This window comes from Nerophis lumbriciformis, linkage group LG05, assembly GCF_033978685.3.
Source record: "Nerophis lumbriciformis linkage group LG05, RoL_Nlum_v2.1, whole genome shotgun sequence".
NCBI lineage: Eukaryota > Metazoa > Chordata > Actinopteri > Syngnathiformes > Syngnathidae > Nerophis > Nerophis lumbriciformis.
In genome coordinates, this window is record NC_084552.2 from 21,859,758 (window position 1) to 21,880,936 (window position 21,179).

The following is a 21,179-nucleotide window of genomic DNA, read 5'->3' on the forward strand; positions in this document are numbered from 1 at the left end:
CACGTGGTGTCATGATAATATTGACTATGGATCACGATCAAGGCTTTGGAAGTACATGCGAAACGCCAAAAACATATGAAACAACTTGAAGCAAGGTATGTTCTATTAATGATGTTTTCATGTCTTTAAACACTAAAATATTTTCTTCAAATGGTGCTGTCTTTGTTAATTTTAGCATGTTAAATTGGTGAAAAACCAGGAGCTTCGTCCCCCAGACCCCCGGAAATTTTTTCAGTCTTTTTCATTGTGGTCAAATCACATGCCTGATATATATATATATATATATATATATATATATATATATATATATATATATATATATATATATATATATATATATATGCACATATATATATATATATATATATATATATATATATATATATATATATGCACATATATATATATATGCACATATATATATATATGCACATATATATATATATACATATATATGTATACACATATATATGTATATATATATATATATATATATATATATATATACACACATATATATATATATATATATATATATATATATATATATATATATATATATATATATATATATATATATATATATACATACGTACATACATACGTACATACATACATATATTTGATATATTAGATATATACAGCGCACTTCCCGCGCGCGATGATGTCACGTTATCGATGAGAAAATGCATTTTTAGACAATATAATTTGCCTGAAAAGCTAGGAGACACAGTGAGTAGCAAGCGAAATAAAGTGGATAAGAAAAGACAGAAAAAAAAAATGGTTTTGTTTTTTTGGGGGTTTTTTTATACTTGGGACTTCCCGCGGGCCTGATTTGAGACGCTGGCGTATTTTGGGGATCCCTGATCAAGATAATACTTAAATGGGAAATAATAACCGTAAAAATATATCATACAAACCTTTAATGAAGTGTTCACTGCAAACTCATGCAGTCTTCGACTCTGTTCCCTTGGGTGGAGTGTGAGCTTCATGCTTTTCTCGTCATCGTTTTGTAAAATCTTGCACTCGTCCGCCCTTTTTGATTACCTCTCGATAAACTCTGAAGAAACGTTTAAGCATAGGGCATTTTTTTCTTTGAGAAAGGCTAAATGGCGCCTACCAGCCATTGAGAACAGAGCTAGTTTGACCACCACGCATAAGCGGGACGTGACGTCAGTAAAATCCAAGCAATCGAATGTACTACAAACAACTATAGTAGTTTTATGAAGTAATGTAATAATAGAGAGCATTTACCATTTATGTCAAACACACCATGAGCAGCTTCTCCATAATTGAATAGACACATGTCAGCCATTTACATAATATCTAACATCCTTGGCTTTAGCGCCTCAATTCTGCTTCAGTATGGTGCACACCAGCAGTAATACGCTCGAACTACTCCAAGCCTGCTCCACGCTCTGTCATGTGTTTGATGATTCCTTTCTTTAATTCAATGAATATCGTCTACTACTTCTTCTCAGCAAGTTCCTTTACTCTCACTTTCTTCCTTCCCATGCTTAGAAAAACAAAAAGTTATATCCATCTCTAACTATAAGCTTATGTAGCAAGTAAAATCAAGGTGTATTAAGACTTGCGTGGATTTCCTACTAAAAAATAATGTATGCACAAATCCAGAAAATGTCGTACGCACCAACAGTTTCAGATGTATTTAAATGTGCGCACGCATTATTCCAAGCACATCTCTTTTTTACTTCCCAGTCAACGTGGGATTGAGCGCCAATGATGCAGAGCAGCTGGCCACGTCCTCATTTAAATACGCAGGTTATATTTAAATTACACCAGAGATCCTAAACTCTGTAAATTTAGAAAAGATAAAGAGCAAAGACGGCGAAAACAAAAGGAATTCACCGACAATGAGTGAGATGTGCTTCTTAATGAAGTGAAGGTGAGCCAGAATATACTTTTTGGTACGGTGTATTCTGGCGTTTCCAGCAAACGAAAGAGGACTGAGTGGGGGGAAAGTGTGCGAGGCTGTCATATATGGTACTACGTCAGGAAGAAGGTGAAGAAGAAAATGGTTGTGGCCAAAACAGGCGAGAGGACTGGAGATAAAGTAGTGTTCACCCCGTTTGAAATGATACGTAAAACTTTAGAAAAGGTGAGAGCAAAGGTGAGAGCACATATGGTTGGCTATGATTACCCCAAATTTAAACATAATTTGTGTAATTTACAACAAAATGTGTTCATACAGCAGCCTGCTCACAGCCAGATTAGAGTTTCATGTGAAAATTATGTCTTGCCCGATTGGCCAAGCTGTGCTGGAGTCACAGGACCACTTAGTGACAGCAATAGGTGGCCAAATGATCAATGTTCGCACACAAAGTAGGGGAAATATTTAACAAATATTTTAAAACGCAACTAAATAAATCACACGTATGCACCAGTTACTTGGTACTCAGGGAGTCTTTTCACTGAATACTTACTAACTCAGGTAATTAACGTATTTTTCGGACAATAAGTCGCAGTTTTTTTTCATAGTTTGGCCGGGGGTGCGACTTATACTCAGGAGCGACTTATGTGTGAAATTATTAACACATTACCGTAAAATATCAAATAATATTATTTAGCTCATTTGCGTAAGAGACTAGACGTATAAGATTTCATCGGATTTAGTGATTAGGAGTGACAAATTGTTTGGTAAACGTATAGCATGTTCTATATGTTATAGTTATTTGAATGACTCTTACCATAATATGTTACGTTAACATACCAGGCACGTTCTCAGTTGGTTATTTTTGCGTCATATAACGTACACTGGGCAGCACGGTGGAAGAGGGGTTAGTGCATCTGCCTCACAATACGAAGGTCCTAAGTAGTCTTGGGTTCAATCCCGGGCTCGGGATCTTTCTGTGTGGAGTTTGCATGTTCTCCCCGTGACTGCGTGGGTTCCCTCCGGGTACTCCGGGTACTCCGGCTTCCTCCCACCTCCAAAGACATGCACCTGGGGATAAGTTGATTGGCAACACTAAATTGGCCCTAGTGTGTGGATGTGAGTGTGAATGTTGTCTGTCTATCTGTGTTGGCCCTGCGATGAGGGGGCGACTTGTCCAGGGTGTACCCCGCCTTCCGCCCAATTGTAGCTGAGATAGGCTCCAGCGCCCCCCGCGACCCCAAAAGGGAATAAGCAGTAGAAAATGGATGGATGGATAACGTACACTTATTCAGCCTGTTGCTCACTATTCTTTATTTATTTTAAATTGCCTTTCAAATGTCTATTCTTGGTGTTGGGTTTTATCAAATACATTTCCCCAAAAAATGCGACTTAGATGTCATTTTTAAGTACAGTATAGGGACTTTATATATGTTTTTTCCTTCTTTATTATGCATTTTCGGCCGGTGCGCCTTATACTCCGGAGTGACTTATACTCCGAAAAATACGGTATTTGACTTATTTTTACTTATTTTAAAGTAATATGACCCAAGTAACAAAACTCTTAAAGGGGAACTTCACTTTTTTGGGGGATTTTTTTTGATTGTTCACAATCATTATGAGAGACAAGAAGACAACATGTTTTAGTTTTTTTTCGCTTTATAACATGTAAAAATCTCTTCATTCTCGGTGGCTAGCAATTCAGCTAATGCGAGCAATCCATTCTACCTCTAAATCACTTTAAAAATGCACTCAAAAACCGCCAACAATACTTCATTTATGTTGGATAACTAAGCTGTAGCAACATTGTTATTGTAGGAGCGAACACGGGGGAACACTTTTTCTACCGTAGTAACACATCGCCGTAAAAGCTAACTACGGCAAGAGATAAGCTAGCTTCAACGTCAGCACGAAACGCGTTTGAGTTTGTAATGCACAACACAATGCGATATGACACCAATCTGTGCTGATTGAAAAACATGAACAATCATATTACAGTATCTGTAAAGTATTATTTCATGTTTTGTTTGTACACAGCTAGCTCGACAGGGTATGTACTGTAGTGTACGATGATGTGCTGCATGTATTATGAACAATGGTATGGTGACTTACTCGATGGACATTTTTTTGTTTAGTCAAGCTGGCCGGGGACGTTTCCAGTTGATTTGGGTAAGCAGTCCATTAATTTGGCATAGCTTGGCTCCAAAGTTCTACTAACCTCGTTTCCATATGCGTTGGGAAATTGTGTTAGATGTAAATATAAACGGAATACAATGATTTGCAAATCATTTTCAACCCATATTTAATTGAATGCACTACAAAGACAAGATATTTGATGTTCAAACTCATAAACTTTTATTTATTTTTTGCAAATAATAATTAGGGCCCACATGGCCCATTGTAAAAGGAATCCCAACGGGAGTCCTTTTGCAATGGGACATAAGGACCTATTGTTTTTTAACTTTGAATTTCATGGCAACAATTAGAGATGCTACCTCAGTAGAAGCATTTAAGTCCCATCTTAAAACTCATTTGTATACTCTAGCCTTTAAATAGCCCCCCTGTTGGACCAGTTGATCTGCCGTTTCTTTTCTTTTCTCCTCTGCTCCCCTTTTCCTTGAGGGGGGGGGGGCACAGGTCCGGTGGCCATGGATGAAGTGCTGGCTGTCCAGAGTCGGGACCCGGGGTGGACCGCTCGCCTGTGCATCGGCTGGGAACATCTCTACGCTGCTGACCCGTCTCCGCTCGGGATGGTGTCCTGCTGGCCCCACTATGGACTGGACTCTTACTATTATGTTGGATCCACTATGGACTGGACTCTCACAATATTATGTCAGACCCACTCGACATCCATTGCTTTCGGTCTCCCCTAGAGGGGGGGGGGTTACCCACATATGCGGTCCTCTCCAAGGTTTCTCATAGTCATTCACATCGACGTCCCACTGGGGTGAGTTTTTCCTTGCCCGTATGTGGGCTTTGTACCGAGGATGTCGTTGTGGCTTGTGCAGCCCTTTGAGACACTTGTGATTTAGGGCTATATAAATAAAGATTGATTGATTGATTGATGGCTGCAACACGTGCCAAAGTAGTTGGGAAAGGGCATTTGTTGTCAAAGTGGTGACCCTCGCCCCATCCTTGTTTGTGAATGACTGAGCATTTCATGGAATCTACTTTTATACCCAATCATGGCACCCACCTGTTCCCAATTTGCCTATTCACCTGTGGGATGTTCCAAATAAGTGTTTGATGAGCATTCCTCAACTTTATCAGTATTTATTGCCACCTTTCCCAACTTTTTTGTCACGTGTTGCTGGCATCAAATTCTAAAAGTTAATGATTATTTATATATTTGTCTGTACAGTAATCTATTTATTTATTTATATATATTTATTTATTTTATATATATATTTATATATTATTTATATATATTTATTTATTTATATATGCACCTTATTGCTTTTTTATCCTGCACTACCATGAGCTTATGTAACGAAATTCCGTTCTTATCTGTGCTGCAATGTTCAAATTTGAATGACAATAAAAAGGAAGTCTAAGTCTAGTCTAAAATTATTTGCAAAAAAAAAAATTATATTTACATCTAACACAATTTCCCAACTCATATGGAAACGGGGTTTGTAGATTTGCAGCGTGACCATGACGCACCGACCTCACTCTCTGGGCTTCCGTCTGCTCCCAACGTTTCACCCTCTTCCTTGTGCTTGCTTTTATAAGCAGCAGTTCGTCCTCCATATATTCAGCTTCAAAAAGATAAGAATGTCAATGCTCATTTGTCCAAAAAGAGTCGTCTTCGTTGTCTGCTACCAGGTCTGCCATGATTACAGCACACTCACGTGTTGGTTTGCGGAAGTAGGAACACACATTTGTTGCCGAAAGTCAGAAGTGCGTTGCTTTGGAAACGGAAATGAATACGCCAGAGAAGGAAGATATAAACGATCAAAATACGGTAAATATTGAACATATTACATATTGTTATGAAGGTGTCTGTTAGTACATTATACATAGACTTGCAGCCTGTATACAAAACTTTGATGGAGGGTTTTGAAATTGTTCTAGAGGCTACAATAGTGGCTCCCATTAAAAGTCTTTATCATCTTTAAATCCCACCACCCAAAAAAAAGAGATGTGTGTTCTTGTCTCTCATTAATGATTGTGAACAACGGACAAGATTTAAAAAAAAAAAGAGCAGTCCCGCTTTAAGTACAATTTTTGGCTACTTGACCCACCTCTGCTGGTAAGGGCAACATTTTGATTGGAGATTAAGAAACCTCCGCGCTTTGATTCGCATTCCTGACTCTTAATTACAGATGTGAACGCTTGTGACACACACATACCTTCCTAATTGTCCGGAGTGTCACATTTCTGGGCTTAGTCCTGTTTGGCCGAGTTGTCCTGTAGGTTACTGGGTCACAGGCACACGTACTTTCCAGGATGTCCACTAGTTGGGAGCTTTTACTTTAAAACTCTTCTAACTATTATTGCGTGAATATAAGGACAAGCGGTAGAAAATGTATGTATGTTGAAGAGCATCCACGAACATCAATACGTTAGTCTTTTTCAGAACATGTCGGTGAGTTTTGCTACATTCCAGGAAATTCCCACAGAAATATTCCCCTTTGAAATTGAAGAGACGATTTGTAGAAGTTGCACATTTTAATTCTAAGAATTTGAACATAAAAACATTTAGTTCATTTGGGTTATTTGCTAACATTGGGAAAAAATCCCATAATTCCCAAAATGACACATTTGCCAAACAAATAATATCCTCCTTGATCTGAACAATGGTTGCTTTCCCAAAGTCATAACATTTACAACACGCCAAAAAAAATCCAGTTTTTCCCCCTCAGAGTTCGCATTTTCCAGCCATGAAACTCCCGTTAAAAAGGAATTAATAATTATTTTTCTATTCAAACCATTCAACTTTCCACAATGCAATCATTTTCCTCGCAGCATTTCACTTTAGCTCTTCCACAGAAATGTCCTTCTCAATTTATATTTCAATCAGTCAATCAAAGTTGATTTATATAGCCCTTAATCACAAGTGTCTCAAAGGGCTGCACAAGTCACAACGACATCCTCGGCTCAGATCCCAGATTTACTGTAATTACTTCCTATACATAAAGGGGACCTATTATGCAAAACCAACTTTTCTTACCTATTGGTACCTGTTTTTGTGTATTTGGGATCTGCATAAGTCCCGAAAATTAGAAATCAAACCTTGGCGGAGATATTTATAAAACAATATTGCCTTCCTTCGTACTTCCTCCGAACAAACCGTTTGGAATTTGCACAATTTTTTCCCAAGCGTGACGTTAATAAACTCCTTCTTTTTCTTTATCCTCTTGCTGTGGGGCAGACTGGCTCATATATGGACATGCATCCTCTGCCATTGCCATTTCTAATACAACGTCATGATGAATAGTTCTAATTTATATCTATGGAAGCACTAAATAAATACTCATCATCATCGGCGGTCACTCGAACGAGTATGACGATCCTCCTGGTAGGGGTGTATCCCTTTATGGAGGATGCCGGTGCGTGACTTTGTTTTACGTGGGGAGACTGGTGCACAGACAGTCACCACAAGATCCTTGACAGAATCGGGTCAGGGTCCAGTGGCATGGATTCCAAGACGACTGGGGACCCTTTTCTGCTGCAGCCTTCTTCCGCCATCGCAGCCGTTGTGGTAGTTCTTAAATCTACCGTCTTCCGCCTGCTCCGCCGTTGAGGTCTTCACCGTATCCCTGGCTAGGGGGCAGTCAGGTACTAGGCCTTTGCCAAGGGCCACCTGGGGTAACAGTAGTAAAGGGGTTAACCTCCTAGTGCCCCAAGACCCCATAGAGGAGCCTCCACTGCCGGATGCACTTTAACGTCATGCCCAGGACTCGAATGAAACCAAATACTACAACGTAGCTAATGGGGAAGAAGATGCTATCGAAGTGGGGGCACGTAAATCAGAGCACCCTCAAAAGACGGTCAGAAAGCGGCTTGAAGATGATCTGTAAAACATCATCTATGCAACATTTTTGACTAAAGAACCACCATTACATGTTATGTAGACCACAAGGAAGTGTTTTAAATGTAGAAAAAATATCATAATATGACCCCTTTAATACAAACGCACTAATTTTCAGTGATTTTTTTTCACTAAAAAGGGCCTCCTTTTTTTATTTTCCTAGACGACCATGTATTTATAACATTTTTGGGTTGTTGTTTTTTTCTAACTTGGTTGCCGGTACAGGGATCGTGAGGAAAGAAAACATCATTTTTATCAGCTTTGCAAAGGAAGGCTTCAAGGGTGAGCGAGCAAGTGAGGGAGTGAGCGAGGGAGGCGCTGGGCTCCGAGGGTGAAAGAGCAAAGAATCATGTTATCGAAATGAGGGCTTGTCGAAAAGTGCTTTGACGAGAACGCGTAAAGCAGCAATAGATTAGTGTAGAGAGCGAGGACACGTGGCAGACAACGGGCGGGGAGGCGAGCAGAAAGACTCCTGCAGAGAGGTGCAAGATGGACGAGCTCTGCAGGGAAGGCAGAAAGACAACAAATAGAAGATGGGTGTGAAAAACACGAGGCTTCCTCGGGAGGAAATGTCTGCGCCTTGAGAAAATAAATATACTACAACAGGGGGAGTCCACATTTTCCCACTGAGGGCTCCATACAAAAACATGACAAGAAACCACTTAAAGGGAAATTGCACTATTTATTTTTAATTGTCTGCCTGTCGTTTACAATCATTATGAAAGACATGACGGATGTTTTTTTTTTTTTTAATGCATTCTGAATATTAAACAAACGTAATTAAAATTCTGCTTACAGTGAAGCCAGTGGAAGCTCTACTATTCTGCCCATAAAATCCGAAACCATTGAAAAAGCGCCAGCAATACTCCATTTACATTTCGTGACTTGAATATTAATCAAGAATTAATGATATTGTTATTATAAGCGCTAACGCAGACAAACTATTAGAAAATGGATGGATGGATGGATGGAATATTAACCAAGAATTAGTGATATTGTTATTATAAGCGCTAACGCAGACAAACTATTTATAGCGGCTTGAATATTAACCTAGAATTAATGCTATTGTTATTATAAGCGCTAACGCAGACAAACTATTTTCCGTGACTTGAATATTAACCAAGTATTAGTGATATTATTATTATAAGCGCTAACGCAGACAAACTATTTATAGCAGCTTGAATATTAACCAAGTATTAGTGATATTGTTATTATAAGCGCTAACGCAGACAAACTATTTATAGCGGCTTGAATATTAACCTAGAATTAATGCTATTGTTATTATAAGCGCTAACGCAGACAAACTATTTTCCGTGACTTGAACATTAACCAAGTATTAGTGATATTGTTATTATAAGCGCTAACGCAGACAAACTATTTATAGCAGCTTGAATATTAACCAAGTATTAGTGATATAGTTATTATAAGCGCTAACGCAGACAAACTATTTATAGCGGCTTGAATATTAACCTAGAATTAATGCTATTGTTATTATAAGCGCTAACGCAGACAAACTATTTATAGCGGCTCCGTGATCACTTCCCGTGTGCCGATGTTTACATCATCGAGTGGTCTGCTGTTCCCTCGCTTCCCTGCAAATTTATTGTAGATCATAAATCATGCATCTCACATAACAAGTAGCTTGCTCGTGAGATAATCTGACAAGCTGGGACACATTGAGAGCCATTTGACCCAAAACTGACAAAAACCGCCCTCCCACCCCGTTTCTTGTGAGGATTATGAGTCATTCTTCATCTAAATGAGAATATATGAACATCCTAGCAGTCTGCATCATAATGCCAGCAGACATTGTACAGTAAGTGATGTTTTATTATGTTTATTGGCTCTCGTGAAGTCTGCAGTGAGTAATAATCAGATGATGCGTTTTTGAAATGAATGCTTGTTTGCATTGAATGCTTTGTTTGAAATTAATGTACGTTTAAAATTATCACAATATGTATCTATTAAATGTTATTATAAAAGTTGCGACATGACAAAAATACTTACTGTACATCGTGTACATACAACTCTATTGCAGGTGTTTTTTTAAGGGCTTTGTAGGCGGAATTGAACAGCTCATAGGCTCCATTGTAAGCGATCCTTTGATAGCATCTATTTAATATTTAGAATACTTTTTTTTTAATCCATCCGTCTTCATGTCTTTCATAATGATTGTGAAAATTCCCCCCAAAAAGTGCAGTTCCCCTTCAAAATAACCTAGATCAGTGGTTCTCAAACTGTGGTACATGGGCTCCACATGGTAGTACGCCAAAGAATCCCTGAAGCCAGTGGTCCCCAACCACCGATTGGTACCGGGCCGCACAAGGAAAAAAAATAAATTTGTTTTTATTTTATTTAATTTTTTTATTAAATCAACATAAAAACACAATATATACACTATATATCAATGTATATCAATACAGTCTGCAGGGATACAGTCCGTAAGCACACATGATTGTATTTCTTTATTAAAAAACGCGGGACAAATGTTGAAGCGTTGACCGGTCCGCGGCTACAAAAAGGTTGGGGACCACTGCCTTAAGTGATTAGTGTTTTATTTTTCCTTTATTCAAACACAGTGTTTGTTAGAGTTCAAACTGTTACTGTCAATGTTTGATAAAACATCTGCTTTGTTGTTGATGAATACTTAGGCCTACTACACTACTGTATTTCAATGTTGGTCATTATGTTTGGTTTTCTGAGGTGAAAAACGTTTGATGTAGATTTTGTACATTAAGAATGCTCAAAGCAATGTAGGTCAACGTGTGCTGGTCCATCTGAACAAATCCTGGACATGTTAGCTGAAGTATGTACAAACCCCGTTTTCATATGAGTTGGGATATTGTGTTAGATGTAAATATAAACGGAATACAATGATTTTAAAATCCTTTTCAACTCATATTCAGTTGAATGCACTACAAAGACAAGATATTTGATGTTCAAACTCATAAACTTTATTTTTTATTTGCAAATAATAATTAACTTAGAATTTCATGGCTGCAACACGTGCCAAAGTAGTTGGGAAAAGGCATGTTCACCACTGTGTTACATGGCCTTTCCTTTTAACAACACTCAATAAACATTTGGGAACTGAGGAGACACATTTTTTAAGCTTCTCAGGTGGAATTCTTTCTCATTCTTGCTTGATGTACAGCTTAAGTTGTTCAACAGTCCTGGGTCTCCGTTGTGGTATTTTAGGCTTCATAATGCGCCACACATTTTCAATGGGAGACAGGTCTGGACTCCAGGCAGGCCAGTCTAGTACCTGCACTCTTTTACTATGAAGCCACGTTGATGTAACACGTGGCTTGGCATTGTCTTGCTGAAATAAGCAGGGGCGTCCATGGTAACGTTGCTTGGATGGCAACATATGTTGCTCCAAAACCTGTATGTACCTTTCAGCATTGATGGCGCCTTCACAGATGTGTAAGTTACCCATGTCTTGGGCACTAATACACCCCCATACCATCACAGATGCTGGCTTTTCAACTTTGCGCCTATAACAATCCGGATGGTTCTTTTCCTCTTTGGTCCGGAGGTCACGACGTCCACAGTTTCCAAAAACAAATTGAAATGTGGACTCTTCAGACCACAGAACACTTTTCCACTTTGTATCAGTCCATCTTAGATGAGCTCAGGCCCAGCGAAGCCGACGGCGTTTCTGGGTGTTGTTGATAAACTGCTTTCGCCTTGCATAGGAGAGTTTTAACTTGCACTTACAGATGGGGGCGGTATGGCGTAGTGGGTAGAGCAACCGTACCAGAAACCTGAGGGTTGCAGGTTCGCTCCCCGCCTCTTACCATCCAAAATCGCTGCCGTTGTGTCCTTGGGCAGGACACTTCACCCTTGCCCCCGGTGCCACTCACACCGGTGAATGAATGATGAATGATAGGTGGTGGTCGGAGGGGCCGTAGGCGCAAATTGGCAGCCACGCTTCTGTCAGTCTACCCCAGGGCAGCTGTGGCTATGAAAGTAGCTTACCACCACCAGGTGTGAATTAATGATGGCTTCTCACTTCTCTGTGAAGCGCTTTGAGTGTCTAGAAAAGCGCTATATAAATCTAAGTCATTATTATTATTATTATTATTATTAGATGTAGCGACTAACTGTAGTTACTGACAGAGGGTTTCTGAAGTGTCCCTGAGCCCATGTGGTGATATCCTTTACACACTGATGTCGCTTGTTGATGCAGTACAGCCTGAGGGATCAAAGGTCACGGGCTTAGCTGCTTACGTGCAGTGATTTCTCCAGATTCTTTGAACCCTTTGATGATATTACGGACCATAGATGGTGAAATCCCTAAATTCCTTGCAATAGCTGGTTGAGAAAGGTTTTTCTTAAACTGTTCAACAATTTGCTCACGCATTTGTTGACAAAGTGGTGACCCTCGCCCCATCCTTGTTTGTGAATGACTGAGCATTTCATGGAATCTACTTTTATACCCAATCATGGCACCCACCTGTTCCCAATTTGCCTGTTCACCTGTGGGATGTTCCAAATAAGTGTTTGATGAGCATTCCTCAACTTTATCAGTATTTATTGCCACCTTTCCCAACTTCTTTGTCACGTGTTGCTGGCATCAAATTCTAAAGTTAATGATTATTTGCAAAAAAAAATCAGTTTGAACATCAAATATGTTGTCTTTGTAGCATATTCAATTGAATATGGGTTGAAAATGATTTACAAATCATTGTATTCCGTTTATATTTACATCTAACACAATTTCCCAACTCATATGGAAACGGGGTTTGTAGGATTGATTTTTTTTTGTTTTTCAACATGCTGAGTGCCAAGATACCAAATCCAAATTGTGCTCTTCCTGTCATTCCCAGTTACATGTCCGATCCCTCTGTGGCGGCGGATGTGAGGAAGACGGACTCCCTCTACCGCACACACAGCCTCTCAGGCGGGGCCCTTGGCGGCCGCCGCTCGCTGAACGAGGACAAGGAGGGCTTCCACAACCTGGCCTATGACAGCAGCCTCAGACTCGAGGTGGACAACAACCACGTCAACCACAGGCTCCACGCCGCGCCTCCGCCCGCGCCATCCAGCGCCCCCCCTGCAGAGGGGGGCCTCTACATCATCCAGCCGAACGCTCTGGGGCCGCAATGGGTGATGCGGGACACGCGCCACAGTCAGGTACCGGTGTACAATCAGAGGGTCTTCGGCGAGTTGAGACATTGGGACAGCATCAATGCGGGCGGAAGCCTGTCGGCGGACGAGGTGGACGAAGGTGTAGGGGGCACACCGGAGTACCCGTGCGACACGGGGGACGAGGGCAGTGTCTTGTCCGTGGACATCCAAACCAGCACCACCAGCCTGTCGTCAGGCGACACCAGATACGAGCGCAAATGCAAGGCGGCAGACGTGTCCACCGTGGAAAGCGGCATCTGCGTGACAAAGAGCGAGGACGAGGAGGACGAGGTGCAAAGCGTCACGGACTCAATGGTGGCCGAGGCTCTCGCCGCCCTCGAAGCCGCCACGGCCGGGGAGGACTGTGAGTAAGGGATGCCCGTGGACTGCATTCAGAAGAAAACACGTTGCGAGGCAAGCGTGTCAACACTCCGGTCGTCCAGTGAAACCTTAGCGTTGAATCAGCGTTTTCTTTTTTGCGAGTGGACAGAATCTTTAGGCCTTCGTTAGGATTTTCGAAGCGCAGGACCAAGCACAATTTTCTCATGTTCCTTTCTGCTGTGTGATATGAGTTCACACTCGCTGGTACGCAAAGTGGACAACCTTCTTTCATTGAAACAAACCCTTTGATGCACCCATTTTTAGTAATAAGGAGGACACAGGGAACTGGGACTTGACTTCAACAACTGTATGATCCAAATCCCAGGGATGTGTTTCCTTCGCCAGCTCCCACAAATGTTTGTTGACTCCCCCCAGACTTCACAAACGACTGGCATCACCGCCCAGGTGGCCGCTAATGAGCACCTGCGGGCTCTGGTGCCGCAGCTCCCAGCAGACAGAAGCGGCACATTTTAAGGCCGAATGCATTTTTGTTGCGTGGACGTGTTTGTTTGTGGCGCCACTCCGCTTCCTTACACTTGCACTCGGCATCCGTCCGTCAATGTTTCACCGCCGCAGACATTCTTGATCAGTGACCGCGGAGAGCAGCAAATAGCCTGACATGTTTGTGTTGTCCCCGGGCTTTTTGGGGAGCTTACAGTAATTGCAGCGCATTCTCCGGAGGAAGAATGGCCAGAAAAGTACAGACTTCCAAATGTATTTCCTGGGGCAAGCCGAATTCCAGGCCTGATACCTCATGAAATGTTCACCCTCTCCCTGCAAACAGACCCTGAGAGTTAAACATTACACCCATCGAAGCGGCGCCTGCATGTAGTCGTGTACTGCAGTTGATTGGTCCAGAAGGTCGCGGTGTTTCGGCGTTAAACATTGACCAGGCTTCCCTGCTGCCACCCCCTTCCAAATGTGCACCGGTGCCCAAACCTGCGTAATGGTGCACGATGAGATTAGATTTTGTCATGTGAGGATTTTTTTTTTTTTTCCTTGGGGAAGAGCTGAGGTAAACAGCCGTGTGTGTACAACAAGAATCAATATTTGCAGCCACGCCCGCCCAGCCCTGACCTCCTGTGTTTGGGCAAAGGGAAGCTCAGCCCCACAGGCGAGATGGCGTCGCCTTGTGCACTTGAACCACGTGGACACGGCCCTACGGGCGCTGTGACTGCTTTCTAACGCTTACTTCTGCTGATGCCTTTTTTACTCATTCACATACATATGTGACATTTGCTAAATGGTGGAGCGTGGCCGCGTTCAAATTTCACTACACCAGTGTTTTTCAACCACTGTGCCGTGAAATACAGTCTAGTGTGCTGTGGGAGATTATGTATCCATCCATCCATCCATTTTCTACCGCTTATTCCCTTCGGGGTCGCGGGGGGCGCTGGAGCCTATCTCAGCTACAATCGGGCGGAAGGCGGGGTACACCCTGGACAAGTCGCCACCTCATCGCTGGGCCAACACAGATAGACAGACAACATTCACACTCACATTCACACACTAGGGCCAATTTAGTGTTGCTAATCAACTTATCCCCAGGTGCATGTCTTTGGAGGTGGGAGGAAGCCGGAGTACCCGGAGGGAACATGCAAACTCCACACAGAAAGATCGAACTCACGACTACTCAGGACCTTCGTATTGTGAGGCAGACGCACTAACCCCTCTTCCACCGTACTGCCTCACTTTATGTACCGTATTTTTCGGACTATAAGTCGCAGTTTTTTTTCATAGTTTGGCCAGTGCGATTTATATATGTTTTTTTCCTTATTTTTTATGCATTTTCGGCAGGTGCGACTTATACTCCGAAAAATACGGTAATATGTTGCTTATTTCTACAGTAGACTATTAGTTCTATTATTATATTATAGTTACTTTATTTCACCTAATTGGGTTAAAAATATTTTATGCAAACCAGTAATTATAATCCGCAAATAATGTGCCGTTGTTGAGTGTCTGTACTGTGTAGAGCTCGGCAGAGTAACCGTGTAATACTCTTCCATATCAGTAGGTGGCAGCAGGTAGCCAATTGCTTTGTAGATTTCGGGAATAACGACTTAAGATTTGTCGTGATCACAATATGCAGACAAAATAAACTAAAGGCGAGTGCCGCTAAGAAAAGGCATTGAAGCTTAGGGAAGGCTATGCAAAACGAAACCAAAACTGCAAAGTAAACATAAACCGAATGCTGGACGACAGCAAAGACTTACAGCGTGTGGAGCGGAGATGGCGTCCACAAAGTACATCCGTACAAGACACGACAGTCAACAATGTTCCCACAAAGAAGGATAGCGTCCGCACAACTTAAGTAGTCTTGATTGCTAAAAACAAAGCAGGTGCAGGGAATAGCGCTCAAAGGAAGACATGGAACTGCTACAGGGAACTACCAAGAAAACAGGAAAACACACCAAAATAGGAGTGCAAAACACTACACAGGAAAACACCAAAAAACTCCAAATAAGTCACGGTGTGATGTGACAGGTCGTGACAGTACACCTATTTTGAGACGAGCTATAGTGATGCATGCTTGGTTATGGTTTGAATTCATATCCAACAATTGCGAGAACGACTTTTTACTGTCAATATCGGCTGCGGAGTTTCATTTTTTAATGATTTCTGTTGGTGACGTGCCTTCGGATTTTTTCCAATGAAAACAATGTGCCTTGGCTCAGAAAAGGTTGAAAAACACTGCACTGTACGAAGATCCCAATATTCCCCCAACAAACAGTTCTGTGAGCTCTGATATGTATACATCTTTATTTTTTTGTCATTAAATAAAAACACAGCAATCAATAAAACACGTACAAATATATGCAATGCTTTCAAAACAAACGTGGCACAATGAAAAAGCTGAAATGACCCCGCAGGAAGGCGAGAAGAGGTAGACGGACGTCAACGCTCTTGCTTTGGTTTCCACGGAGCTCAGCCGCACATTTTTTTTTCAACATGACAGACAAAACCGAAGGCCCCCCGCCCGCCCGGAAAAGATGTGCGAACAGAACTTGGCTGCTTCCAACACTCGAAGGTTGCGTTCACACTTTCGGGTTCGGAACTGTAAAGAGAGGGGGCTTAGTGCGCACTTTGGTCCACGCCGGTATTTTTGTCACGCAACCAAAGGCGAGGACATCAATTAAAGGCTTGATTAGGTAGCTTGCCTGATGTCACTCAAATATTTCAAACCAAAATGGGTTGATTATTTTTGGTTACTTTTATATTTTGCTATATTCACCAGCTTATATTTCACCAAGAGTTCTTAAAACATACTTTTAAAAGGAGCGCTGTGCTGGGCTGACACACACACACACACACACACACACACACACACACTTGTATTTGTTACCTTCTTGAGACCTGAGAAAAATGCCTACCTCTTTACCACCCTTTCTAGATATATAAAGATCTGTGATTACAACATAAATAATATATACATACTATGCAAATATAAAAAAATATTTTTTTATTAAAAATTGTGTTTGAATAATAATATAATAATAATAATTATGAAATAATATATAATAATAATAATAATGAAAATTAAAAAACTTTTTTTTTTAATTTTCATTATTTACTTCAAGTTATTACAGTACGTCTCTATATACATATTTAATTATTTTTTTTAATCTTTTCAATTTCTTATACACACTTGTTATTACATATGTTGGCCAGAGGAGGAGCACTTCAAATTTTTTACACAGTTATTTCATATGTTGACCATAAGGGGGAGCACTTTTAAACCCAACAGTCAATTTGAAAAATCCTTCCTTTTTGGGACCACCCTAATTTTGATAGATTTCAACACCAGGGGTGCAAATGAGACATTCTCTATTAGATGCAACGGGTTTTCCGTATTGGGACCATGATTTCGGTCCTAACTTGTTCACCGGTCCTCATATGGAAGGTACATTTCCTTGTTGTCTCAAGAAGGGTAGAAATACAAGAACACACACAGCAAAGCCATCTGCAGTTGTTTTTATGTAACATAATATTTACCAGCCTAGGTTTCACAAAAAGCTTTTAAAATACACATTTAAAGTGCTTTTTTACCATCATTCTGAATCATTTAAACTGCACCAGAGTCTCGGTCCGCTTGTTCAGACGAACGCTTTTGCACTCGACCAAACGAACCGTACGAGCAGAGCAAAAAACGCACCAGAGTTCTTTTGAAATGAACCAAACATGGCAAGTGTGAACGCACCCCATAATGTTGTCCCTTCACGGCATCATCATATATTAATAATAGTAGGCTGAGTTAAAAACAAGTGCTTTCCTAACATGCTGTAGAAAACCAAGTTGAACCAATAAAATGTAACATTTTTAAATGTCTCAGTGGCACAAAGAAGCCATTATACATTGCACTAATTGATATATTCCTCCCGGCTGGTGCACAGGATGATGCTTTATTTCTTATGATTACACCTGCCAAGGCTCCACACAGCTTTCCTGGCCCCGTAGGTTATTCCTACTTCGTTTGTTTGTTTTGTTTTGGACACAGACTGGCTGTACCGGTTCAAGAAGTCCTATATCATCGAGCTGCCACACGCTCCACCCGGAAACATGTATGATGTCACACCGCTGGACCGAGAGATACGAAGCTCTCTGCATGTCTTTCGGGAGGAATTAAATATTGAAGAACTTCTCCTACCGAGCCGGGTAATAAGTGGCTCATGTGGCTGCGTCAGTGTGGCCCCAAGTGAAAGTGGGGTTAGGATCCCATCTGCCCACCGTATTCTCCACTTTTAAAAAGTATGCAGATGATTTTGTCTTTTTGAGGAATGGACTTGTCATCATTTCTCCACGTCCATGCTGTTCTCTTCCTGAGGGAACACACAAGAAGAATCAGAGAACTGATTAAAAGGACACAAGTCTCTTTTTGACAGGCGGTTAAAGGATCAACGTGTTGGGACACACTTGACAATTCACCAATGGCCTGGAAGCTTCCGGTTTATCCCAGAAGAACTCACTGTTTCCCCGTTCATTATAGAAGTCGTCATTTTCAATGTCAAGTACCACTGACAGTCCCACACACAGTAGTGTGGTGAAATTACCCTCTGAACTCACGACCTACCGATCTCAGGGTGGACACTCCAACCCAGGAGTGTCAAACGTACGGCTTGTGAACAGGTTTAACCGGCCCACGGGATGAGCTTGCTAAGTATAAAAATGAGACGAAATTTTTGAATGAAAGAAACTGCTGTTCTAAATGTGTTCACTAGATGTCGCAATAGCAATTATTTGTATCTTTGTAGATCAGTGGTTCTTAACCTGGGTTCGATCGAACCTTAGGGGTTCGGTGAGTCGGCGGAGGTCAAGACACACCCGACTCATCGTGTAAATACAAACTTCTCCCTATCGGCGTATTACGGATACGGCAACAGCTGACTGGTTTGCAAGTGTGTAATTTGTTGTGAGTTTATGCACTGTGTTGGTTTTGTTGTTTGAACAAGGTGATGTTCATGCATGGTTCATTTTGTGCACCAGTAAAAAAAACATGGTAACACTTTAGTATGGGGAACATATTCACCATTAATTAGTTGCTTATTAACATGTGAATTAGTAACATATTGGCTCTTAACTAGTCATTATTAAGTACTTATTAATGCCTTATTCGACATGGCCTTATTATAACCCTAACCCTCTAACCCTGGCCCTAACCCTCTAACCCTAACCCTAACCAAATAACTCTAAATTAAGTCTTTATTACTTAGAATATGTTCCCCTAGTGTCCAAATAACTCTACATTAATAAGTCTTTGTTACCGTATTTTTCGGAGTATAAGTCGCGCCTGCCGAAAAAGCGTAATAAAGAAGGAAAAAAACATATATAAGTCGCACTGGAGTATAAGTCGCATTTTTGGGGGAATTTATTTGATAAAACCCAACACCAAGATTAGACTTTTGAAAGGCAATTTAAAATAAATAAAGAATAGTGAACAACAGGCTGAATAAGTGTACGTTATATGACGCATAAATAACCAACTGAGAACGTGCCTGGTATGTTAACGTAACATATTATGGTAAGAGTCATTCAAATAACTATAACATATAGAACATGCTATACGTTTACCAAACAATCTGTCACTCCTAATCACTAAATCCCATGAAATCTTATACGTCTAGTCTCTTACGTGAATGAGCTTAATAATATTATTTGATATTTTACGGTAATGTGTTAATAATTTCACACATAGGTCGCCCCAGAGTATAAGTCGCACCCCCAGCCAAACTATGAAAAAAAACTGCGACTTATAGTCCGAAAAATACGGTACTTAGAATATGCTCCCCATACTAAAGTGTTACCAAAAACATATAACTTTGTCTTGAATTTGAAAAAAATAACATTTTATTTTTCACTAAAGAAGAGTTTGGTGAATGCGCATATGAAACCGGTGGGGTTCGGTACCTCCAACAAGGTTAAAAACCACTGTTGTAGATGATGCTATTTAAAAAAAAAAAAAAAACACATTAGTGCATCAGTCGAGGAAAATTATCAAACTATATAAATAACATCCTGTAATTTTATTTTTATTTTTATTTTGATAGATTGAAAATGAACACCAATGAGTTGACTGATGAACGTTATCACATAAATTAATCAGAAAATATAAATAACGACAAATAAAGATAGAATACTAAGTGTAAAAAAACCCAACAACATTATGATTCGTACATTTTCAGAATGTGCTTGTTCTAATTTTAAAGGGGAACATTATCACCAGACCTATGTAAGCGTCAATATATACCTTGATGTTGCAGAAAAAAGACCATATATTTTTTTAACCGATTTCCGAACTCTAAATGGGTGAATTTTGGCGAAATAAACGCCTTTCTAATATTCGCTCTCGGAGCGATGACGTCACAACGTGACGTCGCATCGGGAAGCAATCCGCCATTTTCTCAAACACCGAGTCAAATCAGCTCTGTTATTTTCCGTTCTTTCGACTGTTTTCCGTACCTTGGAGACATCATGCATCGTCGGTGTGTTGTCAGAGGGTGTAACAACACGAACAGAGACGGATTCAAGTTGCACCAGTGGCCCAAAGATGCGAAAGTGGCAAGAAATTGGACGTTTGTTCCGCACACTTTACTGACGAAAGCTATGCTACGACAGAGATGGCAAGAATGTGTGGATATCCTGCGACACTCAAAGCAGATGCATTTCCAACGATAAAGTCAAAGAAATCTGCCGCCAGACCCCCATTGAATCTGCCGGAGTGTGTGAGCAATTCAGGGACAAAGGCCCTCGGTAGCACAGTAAGCAATGGCGGCAGTTTGTTCCCGCAGACGAGCGAGCTAAACCCCCTATCGACCCTAGCTTCCCTGGCCTGCTGACATCAACTCCAAAACTGGACAGATCAGCTTTCAGGAAAAGAGCGCGGATGAGGGTATGTCTACAGAATATATTAATTGATGAAAATTGGGCTGTCTGCACTCTCAAAGTGCATGTTGTTGCCAAATGTATTTCATATGCTGTAAACCTAGTTCATAGTTGTTAGTTTCCTTTAATGCCAAACAAACACATACCAATCGTTGGTTAGAAGGCGATCGCCGAATTCGTCCTCGCTTTCTCCCGTGTCGCTGGCTGTCGTGTCGTTTTCGTCGGTTTTGCTTGCATACGGTTCAAACCGATATGGCTCAATAGCTTCAGTTTCTTCTTCAATTTCGTTTTCGCTACCTGCCTCCACACTACAACCATCCGTTTCAATACATGCGTAATCTGTTGAATCACTTAAGCCGC

At 40.9% G+C, this 21,179-nt stretch overlaps 2 protein-coding genes across 3 annotated transcripts in view; one reads left to right on the top strand and one right to left on the bottom strand.

Annotated features, from left to right (window-relative positions):
* nwd2 (NACHT and WD repeat domain containing 2) overlaps positions 1–16,191 on the top strand; it is a 144,659-nt gene extending 128,468 nt beyond the window's left edge. For both annotated transcript variants that reach the window (XM_061961108.1, XM_061961110.2), the window contains exon 10: positions 12,758–16,191. In XM_061961108.1, coding sequence (XP_061817092.1) covers positions 12,758–13,430 — 673 coding nt within the window. In that variant the 3' untranslated portion in view covers positions 13,431–16,191. The remainder of the gene's footprint in view (positions 1–12,757) is intronic.
* Positions 16,184–21,179, bottom strand: part of LOC133606785 (RELT-like protein 1) — a 36,426-nt gene continuing 31,430 nt past the window's right edge. The window contains exon 7 of the mRNA XM_061961112.2: positions 16,184–18,259. Coding sequence (XP_061817096.1) covers positions 18,230–18,259 — 30 coding nt within the window. The 3' untranslated portion in view covers positions 16,184–18,229. The remainder of the gene's footprint in view (positions 18,260–21,179) is intronic.